Source organism: Uranotaenia lowii, chromosome 2 (genome assembly GCF_029784155.1).
Source record: "Uranotaenia lowii strain MFRU-FL chromosome 2, ASM2978415v1, whole genome shotgun sequence".
Lineage (NCBI taxonomy): Eukaryota > Metazoa > Arthropoda > Insecta > Diptera > Culicidae > Uranotaenia > Uranotaenia lowii.
Window position 1 is genome coordinate 151,449,740 of NC_073692.1, and position 20,909 is coordinate 151,470,648.

The window sequence follows — 20,909 nt, forward strand, 5'->3', positions numbered from 1 at the left end:
AATAAATTTAATTTGATTTTAATAAACGATTTCACCGATTTACACGCGTATTCCCTTGACCAAATTTTGACCGTATAACCCTTTATACACTCCCAAACAAAATTTGGTTCCATTTGCTCGATGTGTTCTTCAACTATACAAACAATTGTGTGAAAGCCTCCCTTCTCTCTTCTAATCAGCCAACTGGATAGAGGAAGGGATGCCAAATATGAATACATTTCGTGTACCCTAATACCATCCCATCCCAAATTTGGTTCCATTTGCTTATTTTCGATGATGCATCACGAGCTCGCGCGACTCTACGGCGAACCCAGTATCCAGAAGGTGGTGAAGGCTGGCCGGATACGCTGGGCGGGACTTGTTGCGAGAATGCCGGATGACTGTCCTGCAAAACAGGTGTTCGCCACGAATCCGGTAGGAACAAGACGAGCGGGGGCGCAACGAGCGAGGTGGTTAGACCAAGTGGAGCGTGATCTGATGAACGTGGGGTGCCCGAGAAATTGGAGAACGGTTGCCATGGACCGAGTGAATTTTAGGAATTATGTTCGTCAAGTTATGTCGTAAGACGGAATACTATGTAAATAAATAAAAATAAAATAATTGCTTATTTTCGATTTATGTAAAAAAATTGTAAGAGAGCCCCCTTTCCTCATTTCTACTTCCCTACTTTCAAGAGGGAAGGGTCTCAAAAATCATACACTCAGAAAAATATTATTATGTATGCCATAAGATTCTCCTATGAACTGGCGCCATAAGAAAAATCTTTGAAATTTGAGGTTTTTTTCGCCGCATCCAGTACTTCAATTTGGTGCTTTTTCCCGTTTTGTCAACATACTGAAAAGTAAACGAAAAATGTTTTTGAGTTCACAAGTATATTGAACGTCTACAATAAATAAACTGCAATTAAAACTTACCATTTATTTAGAAGATCAAAATCGCATGAATTGTTGAAAAAAAGCAGTAACTTTACAACTGGTAATTTTCAAGTGCTTTTGTTTAACAACGATGAAACAGATGACTAACGGAATGAATGTGTTCAATATTTTTCACAATGCTGTTTTTTCTATTTCTCATAAGAATTTCGTATGAAAATTAAAAGAATTTCATAAGACTCTTATGGAGAACAATTTTGCATTCTAAAAAGCGGTTCATAAGACGTATCTTATGAAAATTATAATAAGAATTTGCCTGAGTGTAGAAATGTTGTGGAAAGTGGAGTAACGTGGACCACTCTGAATATCTCAGATTTGCGTTCAAATAAAAATCTCAATCCAACTGTCATCGTCATCGCTTTACGTAAGCATATTTTTCTATATATTTTTGACTTATATACGCTTCTTTTATTTATCATGCTTAAACAAATTACTTAAATAATTAAATAAGCACCCGCAAATTGCATCGATGGGAAACCTACAGTTCATAACAAAAATATGCTTTTATCATGTTCTTTTACGTGGAAAAGGAATTTTTAACGAAACAAATTTGCAAATCATAGCTTGTGGGGAATCGTGGGCCACATTTTGTGGAGTATCTTAGGCCACCTATATGTTTTTAAACATATTCAGAACTTATGATACGTTATTCCCATCTGTAAAATTTTCTTATGCCAAATGAAGAGTTATGAAAAATATTTGTCCATTTTTTCCTAGGCGATAGAGACAAACATAAATCCTATATAAGGAATTTTGCCGAAACGTTCGCGAGACAGCTTTTTGAAACTATTCGATCATACACAACTCTCTTTTTTATTTTCTCATCTGAAATTTCTTTAAAATATCTAAATGAAATATGAAATTTCAGTTTTGAGTCAACTCATAAACTTTGTACGTTATCTAGTCAATTTGGATTAGGTGGCTCACGATTCCTGACCATTTTTCAAATCTAAAGAAAAAAAATACTTTTTCTGAAACAGTCAGAACTCGGGGACATTAATTTATTAAAAAAACAAATTTCCTAATGATACCTCAAAAATGTAGAAATCCTTTCCATTTATTTTTTTTTCTTTTTATCTTTTATAAAAGAGAAGTTATGAAGCAAAGAAAAAAAGTGGCCCATGATACCCCCCAATCTCCTATGCTGGGAATAGCCATTAAGAGAAAAATGACACAAAAAACTTCAATTTTTCATCGAAACACATCAGCAGTGTTCAAAAATATATAATGCTTGCAAAATTTGTTGGACGTTTATTAAGATTACAATAACTCAGTTTTAGACAATCATAATTTATCGGAACTCGATTTTATTATTTTTTGATTAATATTCTACAATGTCCGGGCAAGATCAGGGCAGTTTCCACCAAATCTGGACATCTGGATCAGACCGAACCAAGGTTGCTAAAATCACAGAGTTTCACAGAATTTTGAGCAAATTTTCATTAATATAAATATTGGATTATTAATTTTTAATTGGAAAAATATCATAAATTTGATTGTTTATTGAGGAAAACTCAATGAAAAACTCAATTTTACATGTCTTTTGAATGAAATTAAGGGAAAAAGTATCACAGAAAACCGTCACAGATTTTTTGGGTAATATCACAGAAAGTCAAATTTTTTCTTCGTCCAACACAGATTTTTTTAGGCAACCTTTGACAGAACTCTCGAATTATTGGATAAATCCTTACTTTAAAATGAAATTTTTTTCTTAAACTAAAATTGTTATTGACCCCTTTTCAACAATTCTTGAACATAATCAATCACAAAAGTGAAAGTTAAAAAAGTCTCTCGTTAGGCAATAACGTTCAGCTTGTTAAGTTCCGTTTCTAAACAGTGATTATATTCTTCAAAAGGCGAACACGAAATTATTGCGACACCGAAAATGTTATGCCAGTTTTCTTATAAATTTAAGAATCAAACCAAAATTTTGGGGTAGCTTCATACATACATTTACTTCAAATATCAAAAGAAATGTTGATCGATGGAGCCTTGAGTGTAAAATTGAACGCATTTTCGCTTGATCTTTGCAGTGTCATCCGGTACCAGTTTCTCAGTTTTTTTTTTTTCATTTTCTCAACATGTCCTTCTCGTCTTTGACTATCCTCTTGCTCTTTCGAAGTTCCCACTTCATTATTGCCCAGTACTGCTCCACCGGGCGTAGCTCCAGACAGGTTTGCGGGTCATGTCGGGTCATGTGGAACAAAATGGACAGAATTGGCCTCAAACCACTCCAGGACACTTTTATTATAGTGGCATGATGCCAAATCTGGAAAAAAGCGAAGCTTCGTCGTGCTGCTGCAGCAAAAGGCGCTTCTCAAGGCACTCAGATTTGTAGATCTCGCTATTTACTGTGCCCTTTGTCACGAAAGGCAGTCCGCAAGAGCAGATGGCCTGCCAAACGAGATACACCTAGGTTTTTTTTTACGCGGTTTTTTTTACACGGTTTTTTTTTACACGGCTTTTTTTACACGGTTTTCGGGAATTAACACGGTTTTTTTTACACGGTTTTCGCGAATTAACACGGTTTTTGAGAGCAAATATTCTAAGTCCTTTTCAAAGGAAAACACTTAGAATCTTTTTGAAGTTGGGAAAATCTTAGCTCTGAGACTAAGAAAGTGGAACATGAGACCCCTGAGACCTGAGACATGAGACTTGGGACTTGAGACCTGAGACCTGAGACCTGAGACCTGAGACCTGAGACCTGAGACCTGAGACCAGAGACATTAGACCTGAGACTTGAGACCTGAAATATGAGACCTGAGATCTCAGACACGAGACACGAGACACGAGACACGAGACCTAAGACCTGAGACATGAGACATGAGACATGAGACATTAGATCTGAGACATTAGACATGAGACATGAGACTTTAGACCTGAGACATGAGACTTGAGACCTGAGACCTGAGACCTGAGACCTGAGACCTGAGACCTGAGACCTGAGACCTGAGACATGAGACATTAGACCAGAGACATTAGACATGAGACATGAGACATGAGACCTGAGACCTGAGACATTAGACAAGAGACATGAGACATTAGACCTGAGACATTAGACATGAGACATGAGACCTGAGACCTGAGACCTGAGACCTGAGACCTGAGACATGTGACCTGAGACATGAGACACGAGACATGAGACATAAGACCTGAGACATGAGACCTGAGACATGAGACATGAGACATGAGACATGAGACCTGAGACATGAGATCTGAGACATTAGACATGAGACATGAGACATGAGACCTGAGACATGAGACCTGAGACATGAGACCTGAGACATGAGACCTGAGACATGAGACCTGAGACATGAGACCTGAGACATGAGACCTGAGACATGAGACATTAGACCTGAGACTTGAGACATGAGACATGAGACATGAGACATTAGACCTGAGACATGAGACCTGAGACATTAAACATGAGACATGAGACCCAAGACATTAGGCATGAGACATGAGACATTAGACCTGAGACATGAGACAGTAAACCTGAGACCTGAGACCTGAGACTTGAGACCTGAGACCTGAGACCTGAGACCTGAGACCTGAGACATGAGACCTGAGACATGAGACATGAGACATATGACCTGAGACTTGAGACATGAGACCTGAGACATGAGACATGAGACATGAGACATGAGACATGAGACATGAGACATGAGACATGAGACATGAGACATGAGACATGAGTCATGAGACATGTGACATTAGACATTAGACATGAGACATTAGACATGAGACTTGAGACATGAGAAATTAGACCTGAGACGTGATACATGAGACATTAGACATTAGACATTAGACATGAGACCTAAGACATTAGACATGATACATGAGACCTGAGACATGAGACCTGAGATGTCTCATGTCTCATGTCTAATGTCTAATGTCTCATGTCTCAAGTCTCATGTCTAATGTCTCAGGTCTTATGTCTCATCTCACATGTCTCATGTCTAATGTCTAATGTCTAATGTCTTATGTCTAATGTCTAATGTCTAATGTCTAATGTCTAATGTCTAATGTCTAATGTCTAATGTCTAATGTCTAATGTCTAATGTCTAATGTCTAATGTCTAATGTCTAATGTCTAATGTCTAATGTCTAATGTCTAATGTCTAATGTCTAATGTCTAGTGTCTAATGTCTAATGTCTAATGTCTAATGTCTAATGTCTAATGTCTAATGTCTAATGTCTAATGTCTAATGTCTAATGTCTAATGTCTAATGTCTAATGTCTAATGTCTAATGTCTAATGTCTAATGTCTAATGTCTAATGTCTAATGTCTAATGTCTAATGTCTAATGTCTAATGTCTAATGTCTAATGTCTAGTGTCTAATGTCTAATGTCTAATGTCTAATGTCTAATGTCTAATGTCTAATGTCTAATGTCTAATGTCTAATGTCTAATGTCTAATGTCTAATGTCTAATGCCTAATGTCTAATGTCTAATGTCTAATGTCTAATGTCTAGTGTCTAATGTCTAATGTCTAATGTCTAATGTCAAATGTCTAATGTCAAATGTCTAATGTCTAATGTCTAATGTCTAATGTCTAATGTCTAATGTCTAATGTCTAATGTCTAATGTCTAGTGTCTAATGTCTAATGTCTAATGTCTAATGTCTAATGTCTAATGTCTAATGTCTAATGTCTAATGTCGAATGTCTAATGTCTAATGTCTAATGTCTAGTGTCTAATGTCTAATGTCTAATGTCTAATGTCTAATGTCTAATGTCTAATGTCTAATGTCTAATGTCTAATGTCTAATGTCTTATGTCTAATGTCTAATGCCTAATGTCTAATGTCTAATGTCTAATGTCTAATGTCTAGTGTCTAATGTCTAATGTCTAATGTCTAATGTCAAATGTCTAATGTCAAATGTCTAATGTCTAATGTCTAATGTCTAATGTCTAATGTCTAATGTCTAATGTCTAATGTCTAATGTCTAATGTCTAATGTCTAATGTCTTATGTCTAATGTCTAATGTCGAATGTCTAATGTCTAATGTCTAATGTCGAATGTCTAATGTCTAATGTCTAATGTCTAATGTCTAATGTCTAATGTCTAATGTCTAATGTCTAATGTCTAATGTCTAATGTCTAATGTCTAATGTCTAATGTCTAGTGTCTAATGTCTAATGTCTAATGTCTAATGTCTAATGTCTAATGTCTAATGTCTAATGTCTAATGTCTAATGTCTAATGTCTAGTGTCTAATGTCTAATGTCTAATGTCTAGAGTCTAATGTCTAATGTCTAATGTCTAATGTCTAATGTGTAATGTCTAATGTCTAATGTCTAATGTCTAATGTCTAATGTCTAATGTCTAATGTCTAGTGTCTAATGTCTAATGTCTAATGTCTAATGTCTAATGTCTAATGTCTAATGTCTAATGTCTAGTGTCTAATGTCTAATGTCTAATGTCTAGAGTCTAATGTCTAATGTCTAATGTCTAATGTCTAATGTGTAATGTCTAATGTCTAATGTCTAATGTCTAATGTCTAATGTCTAATGTCTCATGTCTCAGGTCTCAAGTCTCATGTCTAATGTCTCAGGTCTAATGTCTCATGTCTCATGTCTCATGTCTCATGTCTAATGTCTGATGTCTAATGTCTCATGTCTCTTGTCTCAAGTCTCATTTCTCATGTCTCATGTCGCATATCGCATGTCTCATGTCTAATGCCTAATGGCTGATGTTTAATGTCTCATGTCTCATGTCTAATGTCTAATGTCTCATGTCTCAAGTCTCATGTCTAATGTCTCAGGTCTTATGTCTCATCTCACATGTCTCATGTCTAATGTCTAATGTCTTATGTCTAATGTCTAATGTCTAATGTCTAATGTCTAATGTCTAATGTCTAATGTCTAATGTCTCATGTCTCAGGTCTGAAGTCTCAAGTCTCATGTCTAATTTCTCAGGTCTCATGTCTCATGTCTCATGTCTCATGTCTCATGTCTCATGTCTTATGTCTAATGTCTAATGTCTAATGTCTAATGTCTAATGTCTAATGTCTCATGTCTCATGTCTCATGTCTCATGTATCATGTCTCAATGACTAATGTCTAATGTCCCATGTCTCAATGTCTCATGTCTCATGTTTCAAGTTTCAAAGCTGCATAAATTTAAAGGTCTTTTTTTACACGGTTTTCCGCAATTAGCACGGTTTTTTTTACACGGTTTTTTTTTACGCGGTACGTATATCAGTGTAAAAAAGACCTAGGTGTATTTTGAGACGAACTTCGACATTTTCTTCTTCTTAGATTTATCATCCACATCGAACTTGGTCTTGCCGCTTCTCTTAGTGCTTCCGTGAGGCGAGGAAGAATGACCTTAACGGGTTAAACTCCTATCAAAAAGAAAAAAAAAGTGCTTCCGTGCCCGAGTTTAATCCGTCGATTGTTGCCGCTCATCGCGGTTTGGGAAGTTCTGTACCTTAAATGTATGTATTCCAGCTCTTTTCTTCTAATTCTGAACGTAGCTCTGTGAAATACCGATCTTTTTAGCCAAATCACGGCTTTTGACGTTGGGATTTGCTTTAATCATCCGCTTCACCTTTCTCTCCGTCTTTTTGTTCTCCGGTTCCGATTTTCTTCCAGCTCCTTTGCCGTGGTCCAACGTCAACTGCTCCTGGAACCGTTTCAACACTCTGGAGACTGTTGAATGGTGAATGTTCAACATTTTTCCTAACTGCCGGTGCGACAGGTTAGGAAATTCTAGGTGTTTGGAAAGAATTTGTTCTCTCGACTCGCATTGGTTCACTTCCATTTTCGTTGAATCTAAAAACACGACTTCGAGTTTGACAGCATGTAATCAATACACATCAATGAGAAATTGTGCAAAATTTGATTGATTTTTACCCAATAATGGTAAAAAGTTTATGCTCTGTTGAGGCCGGAACAAATATCAATTTCTTCTTTTGTCGTTACAAAATAGTTCTGGATTTGTGGAGTTGAATGCTAGAAAAACTAGTCATCCGTCCATTTTTTTTTGTTTTTATCTTATTACCTATCAGTTGAGGTAAACATACATATATATTGACTTTATATTTCAGATTTATCCACCTATCAGCCCGGACCGCTTCCGGAAGCTCTTCAATACTCGCCTCGGAACGGGGCCAAAGCTACATTCATCACATTGGAAAAGAACCGCTGGTTTATCGAAACGTCGGTCAGCACCTGAAGCTGGCGGTCGAAAAGTATCCCAACAATGAAGCCATCGTATCGTGCCACGAAAACCGCCGGCTCACCTATTCGCAAGTTCTGGAAAAGGTAAATTGGAGAATTAGAAGTTCAACGTTGAAATGATTTGATCATAAACCGTTCGTACTTTCAGGTGGATCGAATAGCTGCATCATTTTATCAGCTAGGGCTTGAGAAAGGTGATCGTGTCGGTATTTGGGCCCCTAATGGAATGCTTTTCTATCTGTCAACGTTAGCGGCAGCTCGTGCCGGGATGATTTCGGTAAGTTCAAGAAAACTGCTTTATCATACTTTTGTTGCATGGGCTTCACAATTGGATAAACTAATGGTACAATATAGAACATTTAAATTTTTCTTTACCCATAAATAAATTCTAGGCACACATAGTAGTACTTCATATACCAAAAAAACGCGTTTGATGTTTTACGTGTTAAATGTGATGTGTTTTTGTGTAAATATTTGATAATCCTCCGCATGTACGTATTCCACTAACCTTGAATCTACCAAGAATCTAACTATATCTTTCGTGTATACAGGTGGCAATTAATCCAGCCTATCAGGTACCGGAAATTGATTACGCATTGAAAAAGGTTGGCGTCAAGGCGATCATTGCCTACGAACAGTACAAAACGCAAAGGTTCTACGAGATGCTAACAAAATGTGCCCCCGAATTAGCCGATTGTCGTCCAGGAGAACTTAAGAGTTCCAATGTTCCCGATCTCTTGTCGGTTATCATCGCTAGTGAACCTAGTAGTTCACCACCTCCGTAAGAAATTGGTCAAATCGATTTTAGTATACACTTGAAGAATTATCATTTCGTTAGAGGAACAATAAAATTCGATGATTTGCTGAAGGCACACTCGGAAGCTGATCTGACTCGCATCGACTCCCTCCAGAGTCAAATATCTCCAGACAGTGGGGTTAATATTCAATTCACATCCGGAACAACGGGTCAACCGAAGGGTGCTTTGGTATCGCACTATGGTTTTGTTAATAACGCCATTGCTGTTGGATTTCGGAACGAGCTCAACCTTAAGCAGCATCGGGTGTGCGTACAGACGCCATTTTTTCACGTCTTCGGATTGGTAGCCGGAATTATGGGAGCTTTGAGCTACGGAACGACGCTGGTACTTCCGGGACCAGGCTTCAAGGCCGAGGAATCTGTGGAGGCAATCGTTAAGGAAAAGTAAGATCGAACCACTGTTTTGAACACAAATTTGATAAGCTTTAATCAATGCGTTTCAGATGTTCGGTTATATACGGAACCCCAACCATGTACGTTGACTTGGTACACAAAGTGAAAAATAGTGGAGTCAAACTGCCGCCAATTGATCTCGCAGTAACTGGAGGTGCCGTTTGCTCTCCTCAACTTTTCGTAGACATTCAGCAAACTCTAGGAGTACGACAAGTAAAGACCATCTACGGCTTGACAGAGACCACTTGTGTGATGTTCCAATCACTGTTCAATGAATCGAAGGAGAACGTACTTCAGACTGTAGGTCACGTGATGGATCACTACGAAGTCAAAGTTGTCAACCAAGAAGGGTCTGTAGTCCCCATGGGAACTTCCGGTGAGCTTTGGGTTCGAGGATATGGAACCATGTTGGGGTACTGGGATGATGAACAAAAAACCACAGAAACGATCGGTGCCGATAAATGGCTCAAAACTGGGGATCAATTCCAACTGAGAGACGATGGCTACGGAAAAATTGTTGGCCGCATCAAGGAGATGGTTATCCGGGGAGGAGAGAATATTTATCCCAAAGAGATAGAAGACTTCCTCAATACGCATCCTAAAGTCTTAGAAACCCATTGCATTGGAGTTCCCGATGAGCGCATGGGAGAGGAAATTTGTGCCTTCGTTCGACTGAAGGATCCAACTGAGACATTTGAACGATCGGAAATGAAAGAGTTCAGTGTGGGAAAAATTTCCCACTTCAAAGTTCCAAAGTACCTACGAATCGTTCAGGAATTCCCAAAGACGACGTCCGGAAAAGTACAAAAATTTAAACTGCTGCAGCGGTTTAAGACTGAATGACGCAATGTTAATATTTTAGTTTAGGTGACTTCTTAAAGTTAAATATTGTGTGTGGAGATTACAAATATACGATGATCCTTTATTTTTAATTTTTTTTTTATGTTCACTGTCTAAAAACAAAAGCTTTTCAAACGGTACCATCAAACGGAGTAAGTTGTAACATGTTTTCAACTATTATGTACAAATAAAATAGGTATAAATTGAACTTTATGCAATCCTAAAATATTTGGAAGAAATCGTACCCTCTTTCATTGCCGATTTAGTCAAAGCTGTATAGCCCAAAAATCAGAATAAAGAATCTGTAAGAATCCCTACTTTATCCTTATCAAAACAGGTTTTTCAATTTTTGTGTATTGGTTAAAAGTATCAAATCAGTCTTGTGAACTAAGCATTTCAGAATTTCTCCGGCATGTATACGAGCCGGGAAAATCTAGGTATTCATTTCGAAATCCCGGCTATTCAGGGGAAATGCAAAAATAACACATTATTGTTTATCACTGTTTGGCATAAAACTGTTTGTTTCATCACATTCATATAATTGAACATTAAGACGAACTTGATTCTATTCAAGGATTTTATCACCTTTTCTCAAAATGATAGAAAAAATTGTTGATGGATGTTTTAAAATTATGTTTACCAAAAATTTAAAAACGGTGTGTTAAATAATGTTTTCTATTTATCAGTTGTGTCACAAGTGTCACAAATAAATAAAAAAAAATCTTCAGTCCTCATAATGGCCATTTCAAGAACCGAAAGTATTCAAATGAACCAAATGTTATATTTGATCGTTTCTTGATAAGTTTCAAATACGAAGTGGGTCATTACATTACAGTTCACAGAATTCATGTCTCTGGGAATTCAAAATCATTCTGAAGTGCGTTCAATCAATTCAATATTCTCAGAGGATTGTTCATAAATGCATCATATTTAAAGGGTGATACGGTCAAAATTTGGTCAAGGAAAAACGCGTTTGAATCGGTGAAATCGTTTATATAAAAAATCAAATTAAATTTCTTTTTCAAGTTTAATTAGTATAAAATTCAGGAAAAATATTCAGTTAGACTTCCGCTTTTCCAAATCCGAATTGCCGGGCCTTACGCTTAACCCCTGCCATCAGATTTTGTACAGCCACCTTGTCCACCTTCTTCGCCGCAGAAAGCCAGTTTGCCTCGAACTGCTGCTCGTCCTTAGCAGTTTTTTTATCTTCTTTAGGTTTCGCTTGACAATAGCCCAGTATTTCTCAATTGGGCGGAGCTCTGGCGTGTTGGGAGGGTTCTTGTCCTTGGGAACCACCTGCACGTTGTTGGCGGCGTACCACTCCATGGCCTTTTTACCGTAATGGAAAGATGCCAAATCCGGCCAAAACAGTACGGAACAACCGTGTTTCTTCAGGAAAGGCAGCAGACGTTTATTCAAACAATCCTTCACGTAAATTTCTTGGTTGACAGTCCCGGAAGCTATGAAAATGCTGCTTTTCAAGCAACAGGTACAGATGGCTTACCAAACCAGATAATTCTTCGCGAACTTTGACAGTTTCCTGTGGTTGAAAATATCTGCTACTCCGGTCTAAAACTTCTGTCCTGGAAGCTGCTTGTAGTCGGCTTTGACGTAGGTTTCGTCGTCCATTACCATGCAGTCAAACTTCGTCAGCATCGTCGTGTACAGCCTCCGGGATCACGCTTTGAACGTAGTATTTTGTTTATCATCGCGATTTGGAGTCACTACCTTCTTGTAAATCGATAGTCCGGCTCGTTTTTTGGCTCGATGCACGGTTGAGACGAGCTTACTTGCGGCATCTCGGAGAGAGAGGTTAGGGTTTCGCATGAAACTTCCGACAACTCTCTTTCTCGTCTCAGCGGCTTCCGGTTTTCGATTTCCTCCCGATCCAGATTTCCTGGCTGTCGACAAACGTTCCCCAAACACTTTAATTACATTTGTAACGGTTGATTTGGCAACTTTTAGCGATTTTGCCAGCTTCGCGTGCGAGTGCTCTTCTTCATTGGACGGCATTTTGATAACTGAAGAGTAAATTCCCAAATCAAAATAGGAGCAATATTCTATACACACACCTTCTAAATGAGGGGTGTTAAGGTTTTTTAAATGCAAAATTGAAAGAAATACATAAAGTCGATATTGACCAAATTTAGACCGTATCACCCTTTATTTTTTCAAAATCATAGTAAAATTGTAGTAAAATTATAGTAGTAATGAACACTTGTTTTAAGGCATGGTTTGATTATTTATACTTACCTTTTATGATGAAAATACCAGTAACCATCAAGATCTTGAAAATAACCCGTCTTATGAAACGTTAAAATGAAAATACCCCATAACTAATGGATGGTTATTTTTGAAAGATCACAAATCCTTTGTTTAGAAGTGTTTAGAATCCTCTAGAAATATTGCCAACACTTGAAGTGATTGTTAAAATAGTTTTTAAAGAAACGATTCATCAATCATTGTTTTTGCATCATAATTCCCAAGTTCCCATGGCATGACTTGAAAATCAAGATCTCAATTTAGAATTATCAACCCCAATTTTTTTTTCTGTAGAACCAAGCCTGCTCACGGTTTTGTACCAATTTATAAATTCTTTAATGGTTATTTTCCGCTGAACAATTTAGTCAAAGACTGTAACTTTGTATGTTATTAGGCTTAAAAGTTGTAAGCAATTGAGTAGCGGTATGGCATGGCATTGCAAACCAATCAATCAACTGAAACTGGCACAAAAACCATAAGAAACTAAAATTATGTTGATTTTTCAGAACAAAATGTCGTGTCGTTTTTCAGCCATATTCTGGATTCTCGAATGCAAGACCGCGGCTGCGACCGTTCGTCTCAACAATCGTTAACGGGATGCTCATTCGTTTTTTTTTGTACGCTCTCTATCCCAGTAAACGTGAATCGACAGAGAGGTCTCTCAAATCGACAGAGGGATCGTATCGATCTCTCTTACGATTTTGCATCATCTTATCGACAGAGAGAAGCACACCACGAGCGCCACAAAATAATCTAAGACACGCCTTCCAGAGAAACACACGAACACAATCCGAATCGTATGTTTCCTCTCGAGACGCGTGTTTGCCTGCCTGAGAAGTCGACTGCTACGATTGAAAGCACGCATATAAAAAAGACGGGGATAAAGCGCGAGCACACAGTCCGGGTCCGAGTGTACGATTCAAACTGATTTCGCATGTACGCATTCGTATTCGTTGCCTCTAGGTATCTCGGCAGGACAAACCGAATGAGAATATTCCCAGTAAACATGAATCGGCAGAGAGGTAACTCAAATTGACAGAGGAATCGTAACGATCTCTCTAACGATTTTGCATCATCTAATCGGCAGAGAGGAACACACCATACGCGTGCCTTGAGTGAGTGCCACGAAATATCTAAGGCACGCCCTCCAGAAAAACACACGAAAACAATCCGAATCGTGTTTGTATGTTTCCCTTCGAGACGCGTGTTTGCCTGCTTGAGAAGTCGACTGCTACGACTGCACCATACGAGTGTACGATTCAAACTGATTTCGCATGTACGCATTCGTCTTCGTTGCCTCTAGGTATCTCGGCAGGACAAACCGAATGAGAATAATAGCGTTCTTTGGAGTGTCGCCGAAATTAACCGTTTTATTCTAAGTTCGGTGACTCAACTCTCAATTTTTTGCATGCACTGTCGATTTTTAAAAGGACGCGCTTACTGGGATGCCATATACGATTTAGCACGTTCGTCGCCACGCTCATTTTGGTAGTTCTACTAGCCGGGCCCAAAGAAATTTTCAGAGAGAGAAAGCAAAGAGGGAGAACTCCCATATTTGAAACGTGTGGCGAAGCTGAGCGGTGAACTTAAGTAAGAGAGCGTCACACGCTTTTTGATGTGACGGGGCCCCCCAGGAAATACACCCGTCACCCGAATATGGGTGCCGTGGCGACGAACGTGTTAGATCATTGCAGAGAATGCTCTTCTTAGTTTACAGCCGCTCGATTTTCGCTTTCTCTCACACACATTCATGATGTCTCTCAATGCGGCTTTCTTTTCTTTGTTAGAGAGGTACGGTTGGATTTTTTACACTCAAAGAATTTGTCTTCTGTTTTTTCTTTAAAATTTTGAACCTTTGACAGAGATGTTATTATTTCGTAATTATTATTTTTAATCCGCTACACAAAATATTCTATTTTGCACACAGACCTATAAGTTGTAAACTTAAATATTCTGCATAAAATTATGGAAGTGTTTTGACTTATAACGTTCTTATTTTTCATCTCAAATTTTGATATGCTGTTTAATAGTTACCAAAACTGTAAATTCTAGACTGTTTAAATCGTTGACCAATTTTTTTTAACTTCAAATTTTCGCAATGACAATTCTAAATTGGGATCTTGATTTTCAAGTCCTGCCATGAGAACTTTGGAGTTATAATGCAAAAACAATGATTGATGAATCGTTTCTTTAAAAACTATTTTAACGATCACCTCAGATAATTATGATCAAAATTACTTTGACTTCTTGTAAGGTAATAGCTTCGAGTGTTGGCAATATTTCTAGAGGATTCTAAACACTTTTAGAACAAAATTCAATTTTCCCATAGAAACCTAGTTCTAAATTGTTCATGTGAACGTTTCTACAAAATTCTGCTTAAAATCATGAATGAGTTTTGAATCAAAACGAAACTTTTGAGACCCCTGAGTTTGAGAAAATAAAAAATGACCCCAAATCGACTCAGTTTTATGATACATTGGTTGAAATTCATATTCACTCAGTGTGATGTTTTAGCTAAGGAATTTTAATTTTGAAATGAATGTTTAATAGAAAAAAGATATGGAAAAGGTACTCAAAATAATAGTTATTAAATTTATGGTAGTAAAATCAAAATTCGTAGACCAACAAAAAATAGAATAAAATTTCTGTTTAATTTCATAGCGAAATAAAGTTGCGATACACAATCGGATGAATCTCGAATTTAGCAATACTGTTTCTTAACTCTTTACACTGAATTCAGAATCCATATATAATTTCAGAAATTTGTGATCAGTTTCTTCAATCAGTGATTTTTCCCGGCTTTATTCTTATTTTCTTTCTCAATTCAAACTCATAAATCAAACTATGTTGTAAAATTTGTCAATTTATGCGTCCAAAACATTTTTTTCTAACAAGTTCTCTAAAAATAATCATGAAAGGTTCTTTGGAAGCCTAAATGTTTGTACAGATTTTGATAAAAAAATATTTTACAAGTTTTTTTGTTTAGAATTTTCTGGGTCTTGGCCAAATTTGTCCGGATTTTGGTCGACAATAAGAAATCAAATGCCCAGATTTTACCAGGTTTTTATATAAAATAACCAAGATACAGGCTGAAAAAAATCTGGCAACCTTATTCTAAACCTTTAGACACATTCCACGCACTTGTACCGCTCATAAGTGATTTTTATCCCTTCTCGTATAAAAAAAATCTCAATCTTCCAATAATTTTGATAATTCAAATAAAGCAACGAAAAAGGAAAAAAAATCTACATTTTTCATATTAATTTGAAAATCAATTTCTTGTTGGATAACGTGTAAACGTGGACAACTTTTAAAAAATAATTAAATTAAAATATGGTTAGTTTTTTTTTTTTAATTTTTTAAACGTTTTGAAGCCAACAAATTCTGCTTCATTGTGTAGAAAAAAGATTTTTTTTATATCCCATGGTACTGTTTTGAAAAAACGAACGACAACAATCGCAAACGAGTGAATTCACGTCACTAAAAAGGAAAATTTTAAATTTTATGAAGAAACTTCAACATTGTATATCAATAAAAAATAAAATCTTCTTTGAAAATGATGAGTCGACTTTAGATTTTTTTAGAAATCGGTTAGAATCCAGCTGGGTGAGTGAATTCACGTCACAAAAATTGATTTTCTGTAAATTTTTTCCGAATTTAAAATGTAGCTTTCATTCACTTGTTTTAAAGTGATTAATAGTTTTTTTTTATAATTATAATGAGATGCGACAATTAAACAAATTTTAATTGACTTTTTTTATTTCTTAAATCATTCTTCGATACAGTTTTAAAATCTGGGTTCCTTTGAAAATTGAGTTTTTTTTAAAGCATACTGAAGACTTGGGACCAACACTGAATTTTGGTTTCCTTTTGTTCATTTTTCCGGGTTTTATTCTGATTTCACGTTTTTCCGGTTTTCCCGGTGCAATTTTGAATTCCTGGTATTTTCACGGTTTTCCAGCTTTTTCCGGTTTTGTGGCCACTCTGCGTAAAACACAAATCCTCCATTATTTTATTTATCCGTTATCTATTGGCTTTTATGGCAATCCTTGCTCTCTCGCCAGGAAAAGCATGAGTATGAGCAAACCAAACCAACGAAGCTTAGCAATCACTAGCACAACTGACCTCCTTAATATCTATATAGCTAGCAATCAGATCAGTTGGGCTACATTCCAGTATGAATAAACTCAATAGATTCAAAACCGCAGAAAGAGAAAGAAATGTGGAGCCTAAAAATGTAGTTTGAAAATTCGCATAAATTAGGACTTGTTACAACTAGTAATGCTGTTCTATTTTAGATCTCACAAATATGGAAAATGATTCTGTTTTGACACGTTCGTCGCCACGCTCATTTCTCGAAGCGTGAAAGTAGAGGGAGAGAGAACTCCAAGATTTAAAACGCATGATGAAACTGAGCGTCTGGCTTGAGTTAGAGTCAGAGTGCGTCACCCATTTTTGATGTGACGGTGCCACCCAGGAAATACATCCGTCACCCGAATATGGGTCCTATGGCAACGAACCTGTTAACTCTCATCTGTCTCAAAAATTACTACCCGTTAGAGCTTCTGGGGTGTTAATTTGACATTCCTAACCAAAACAGATATATTTCTATTGTTTTCCGAGCGATTTGCTCAAAATTTTGAGTTTTAGAAACCTGTAATGTAACTCAAATATTATTTTCAGAAATATTCAGGTACAAAAAGAAATGTTTTACGTTATTCAAAGTCTAAGAACAAAATCAAAAACATGCTTTGTAAAAAAGACGTAGATCGTAGACCAGCTACAAAATGCTCTAAAAACTTTTCACATAGGTTCTAAGAAAGCTGCAGCTAGAAGTTATTCGTTGTGCACACGAGGATATTTTTTTAGAAATTTTTTAAGATGATGACCAAAAACAATGAAAAAAAGTGTTGAAAAAACCGTACTTTTCAAATAAGGAACCGTCAAAATTGTATCAGAAACAAATTACTATGGTGGATTGGGGAGTTGATGTAATTTGACACATTTTGGCATCTTTGGATTTTGAACAAATTGGCTAAGATAGCTATGCTTCATATTTCTTGTCAATTTTCAGATCAATTTCAAATGTCCGTTCTTTGCACAAACTTTCTTGTGAGAAGTTATTTGTTAAATCAAGTTAATATCTAAAATTTTCCAGGTCGGTATTAACCCGGCATTCCAAGTACCGGAAGTGGAATACTCCTTAGCAAAAGTTGGCGTTAAAGCTCTCATCGCAGCGGAACGGAACCACGCCCAAAACTACTACGACATGCTGAGCCAGATAATTCCGGAAATGAAAACCACTGTCGGCGAGACGCTCAACTCTCAGAAATTTCCATCCCTCAAGATGGTGATCATGGAAAATGAATCCGGTTCTCAACTGCCGTAGGTTTTTATCTTAAATCCTAGTTTTCAATTTATAAATTTATGTTTTCATTTTAGGGGAACCATTTCATTCTCCAATCTCCTCAAACTGCCATCCGAACAAGACGTATCCCGTATTGACTCTCTGCAGAGCTTAATTTCTCCCGACACGGGAGTAAATCTTCAGTTCACATCGGGAACCACCGGAAATCCTAAGGCCGCCTTAGTTTCCCACTATGGTTTTGTGAATAACGGTATTCACGTTGCCAAGAGGAACGAGTTCGACCAGAAGGATCATCGTGTTTGCCTCCAGGTGCCTCTGTTTCATGCCTACGCAATGGTCATTGGTTTGATGGCCGCCCTAACTCACGGAACGACCCTGGTAGTACCGAGTGGCCGATACAGTCCCTTGGAGGGATTGAAAACCATCGTCAGAGAGAAGTATGGACTAGCTCAAATTATTCCAAGTCATCTTCTTTGTGTTCAGGAAAAATTGGTTTCTTGATAATTCTAAACGTTTGAAATTTTAAGGTGGGTTACAGAAAATAATACATTGTTATCAAGCTTTCCCGCACGAATGCACCATTCTGACAACACTCACGAAGATATGCAATTGCTTGTTTAAACTAACACGCAAGCTCGTTCTGTTTTAACTATTCAGTTGATCTTATACAATTTTTTCGAATTTCACAGATGTTCCACCATCTACGGAACTCCCACCATGTACGTAGATTTTATCAACAAGGTTCGGGAAACCAACTTCGAGCTGCCTAAAATAGATCAGGCCGTAACCGGGGGCGCAACCTGTTCACCTCAGCTCTTCAAAGATATCCTGGAGGTGCTAGGAGTCCGCAAAGTGAAAACGGTATTCGGAATGACCGAAGCCTCGGCCGTTCTGTTCCAATCCCTGCCTGGGGACTCTCGGGACAACATACTCAACACCGTAGGCCACATGACCGATCATTACGAAGCGAAGGTCGTTGACAAAGATGGAAACATCGTCCCCTTCGGTACTCCTGGTGAACTTTGGGTACGTGGTTACGGAACCATGCTCCGATACTGGGCGGACGATCTGAAATCGAAGGAAACCATCGACGTGGACAAGTGGCTTCGGACCGGAGATCAATTTATTTTTAATCCAGATGGGTACGGAAGAATCGTGGGTCGTATCAAGGAAGTTATTATTCGAGGAGGGGAAAATGTTTTCCCGAAAGAAATAGAAAATTTCCTCAACACCCACCCCGCCATTTTGGAAACGCACTGCATCGGAGTGCCGGACGAGCGGATGGGCGAGGAAATTTGTGCCTACATCCGGATGAAGGACCCTTCGGCTTTGATCGAACGAGCTGAGATAAGTGAATATTGCAAAGGAAATTTGGCACATTTCAAGGTACCGAAGTACATCAGGGTGATAAAAGAGTATCCGAAAACTACTTCCGGGAAAATTCAAAAGTTTAAACTGCTCGAAATGTTTAATAAAGAATCAAAACAATCGTGAATTGAGATGTTATCTGAATGTTTAATTGTGAACCATTCCTTCAAATGATATAGGAGCTTGTCAACTATTCACTGTAGATATGTAATATTTATTTTTAAACAGAATCGAACGTTTACGACGATTCATGAATCATCATTAACGTCTTACTCAATAGAAATAATATTAAAGATTGATGTTGATGGTATTTATAGCTAGAAAACACACCGTGGGGTAGAGCGCTTATACTAGTGAACAACTTTGGTACCTAAAAAGAATCTTTTGTTATTGATAAACTCATAGAAAATTTCGCTTTTTGGAATACACTTTTTGTTATCCTTATAAGTATTAACCACATAAAAAGCATATCAATCGATTGTAGAGATTAATATCTATCATTGGGTATATAAAAAGTGGGCATGTTTGATGAACAGTTTTAAGAAATCACGATAACAATATGAAAAATGTGCGCATCATAACAGCCGGGTTTAAAACTACGATTTTTTCTTGTTTTCATTCCCGTATTACGAATAACAGTATTATTTGAGATATTATGTGTATTGTAAGACTGGCTATTAGCCAATCGGTAGATTTGCGGTGAACCCCTTTTAATCCCAGGGTCGGAAAGTTTACACTAACTAAGTTGCAGGGAAATTCGGGAGAGCTAAAGAAAACTCCTCGGATAAAATTCGGTACCGTTTAATATTTTGCAGTTTTGATCACCCACCACTTTCTTAACTTAGCTAGCTAACCTTATTCCGTGTACTGATTCCTTCCTTGACGTCGAGCTCGGGTTCGGTGAGGTCGGCTTGGAAGCTGGCTGGCTCTAGCGGGTCGTGTTGTTGTACCCGGTCCCACCTTGGGTGCTGAACCGGGCACTGATGGTCCTTGGACGGCAAGCAAGCGGCGTGGATGCTGAGTACCTGACCCCACCTTAGGTGCTGAATCAGGTACGATGGTAAGTAGCACCGGCGGCGGTCGGTCGATGTTATCGGTGGCGCACGAGGTCCTTCGACGATTAACGGAGCGCGTGGCGACGTCGTACCTGGCCCCACCTTGGGTGCTGAACCAGGTACGGAATTGAGTAACACCGACGGCGGTCGGTTGAGGTGGTAGAGCGCTGTGGCGCTCTCAGGGCTCGGTTGATTAAAAATCAATCCGAAACAGCGGGGTCCTGGTGAAGTTCAGGATCAGATTAAAAGGGTATTTTTGGGCAGGGGCAAAATGGCGTGGGGTTACCTGGAGTTCCAATCAAAAGCGACTCGAGATTGGCTTTTCCTTCTGCTGGTGATGATTCCTGTTCCTTTAGGAATCTTGTTGAACAAATCACCACAGTTAAAATTTAATCAAATATTTATGATCCTTCAGAATATTTTTGGGATCGGTTTGGTTAGTTCGCGAACTGAAAGCAGAGTCAATGGTCGCTTTCTTTTTTCCCAGTTTTGATCTCATTGCCGTTCATTGCCCCCGTCCCGCGCTCATTTTCGCTTCGCCCTATCGCTCGCTTCGCCTCTTCGCTTGAAGACTACGGCTCACATCTCTGCACTGCGCTCTGGTGGTGGGTTGTTGAACGACCATCTTTCGCCCGGTCGTTCGTCTGGTTAGCGTGGCTTGGTGAACTGCTTCACCAAGGAGAATCCCTTAA

The 20,909-nt window shown here is 38.0% G+C and overlaps 1 protein-coding gene across 1 annotated transcript in view; it reads left to right on the forward strand.

Moving 5' to 3' along the window:
• LOC129741965 (medium-chain acyl-CoA ligase ACSF2, mitochondrial-like) overlaps window positions 1-19,288 on the forward strand; it is a 32,029-nt gene extending 12,741 nt beyond the window's left edge. Inside the window, exons 2-9 of the mRNA XM_055733798.1 lie at window positions 7,982-8,198; window positions 8,263-8,391; window positions 8,666-8,895; window positions 8,953-9,315; window positions 9,375-10,155; window positions 17,585-17,811; window positions 17,869-18,231; window positions 18,484-19,288. Of these exons, the coding sequence (XP_055589773.1) occupies window positions 7,982-8,198; window positions 8,263-8,391; window positions 8,666-8,895; window positions 8,953-9,315; window positions 9,375-10,155; window positions 17,585-17,811; window positions 17,869-18,231; window positions 18,484-19,288 (3,115 nt within the window). The remainder of the gene's footprint in view (window positions 1-7,981; window positions 8,199-8,262; window positions 8,392-8,665; window positions 8,896-8,952; window positions 9,316-9,374; window positions 10,156-17,584; window positions 17,812-17,868; window positions 18,232-18,483) is intronic.
• The last annotated feature ends 1,621 nt before the right edge of the window (window positions 19,289-20,909 follow it).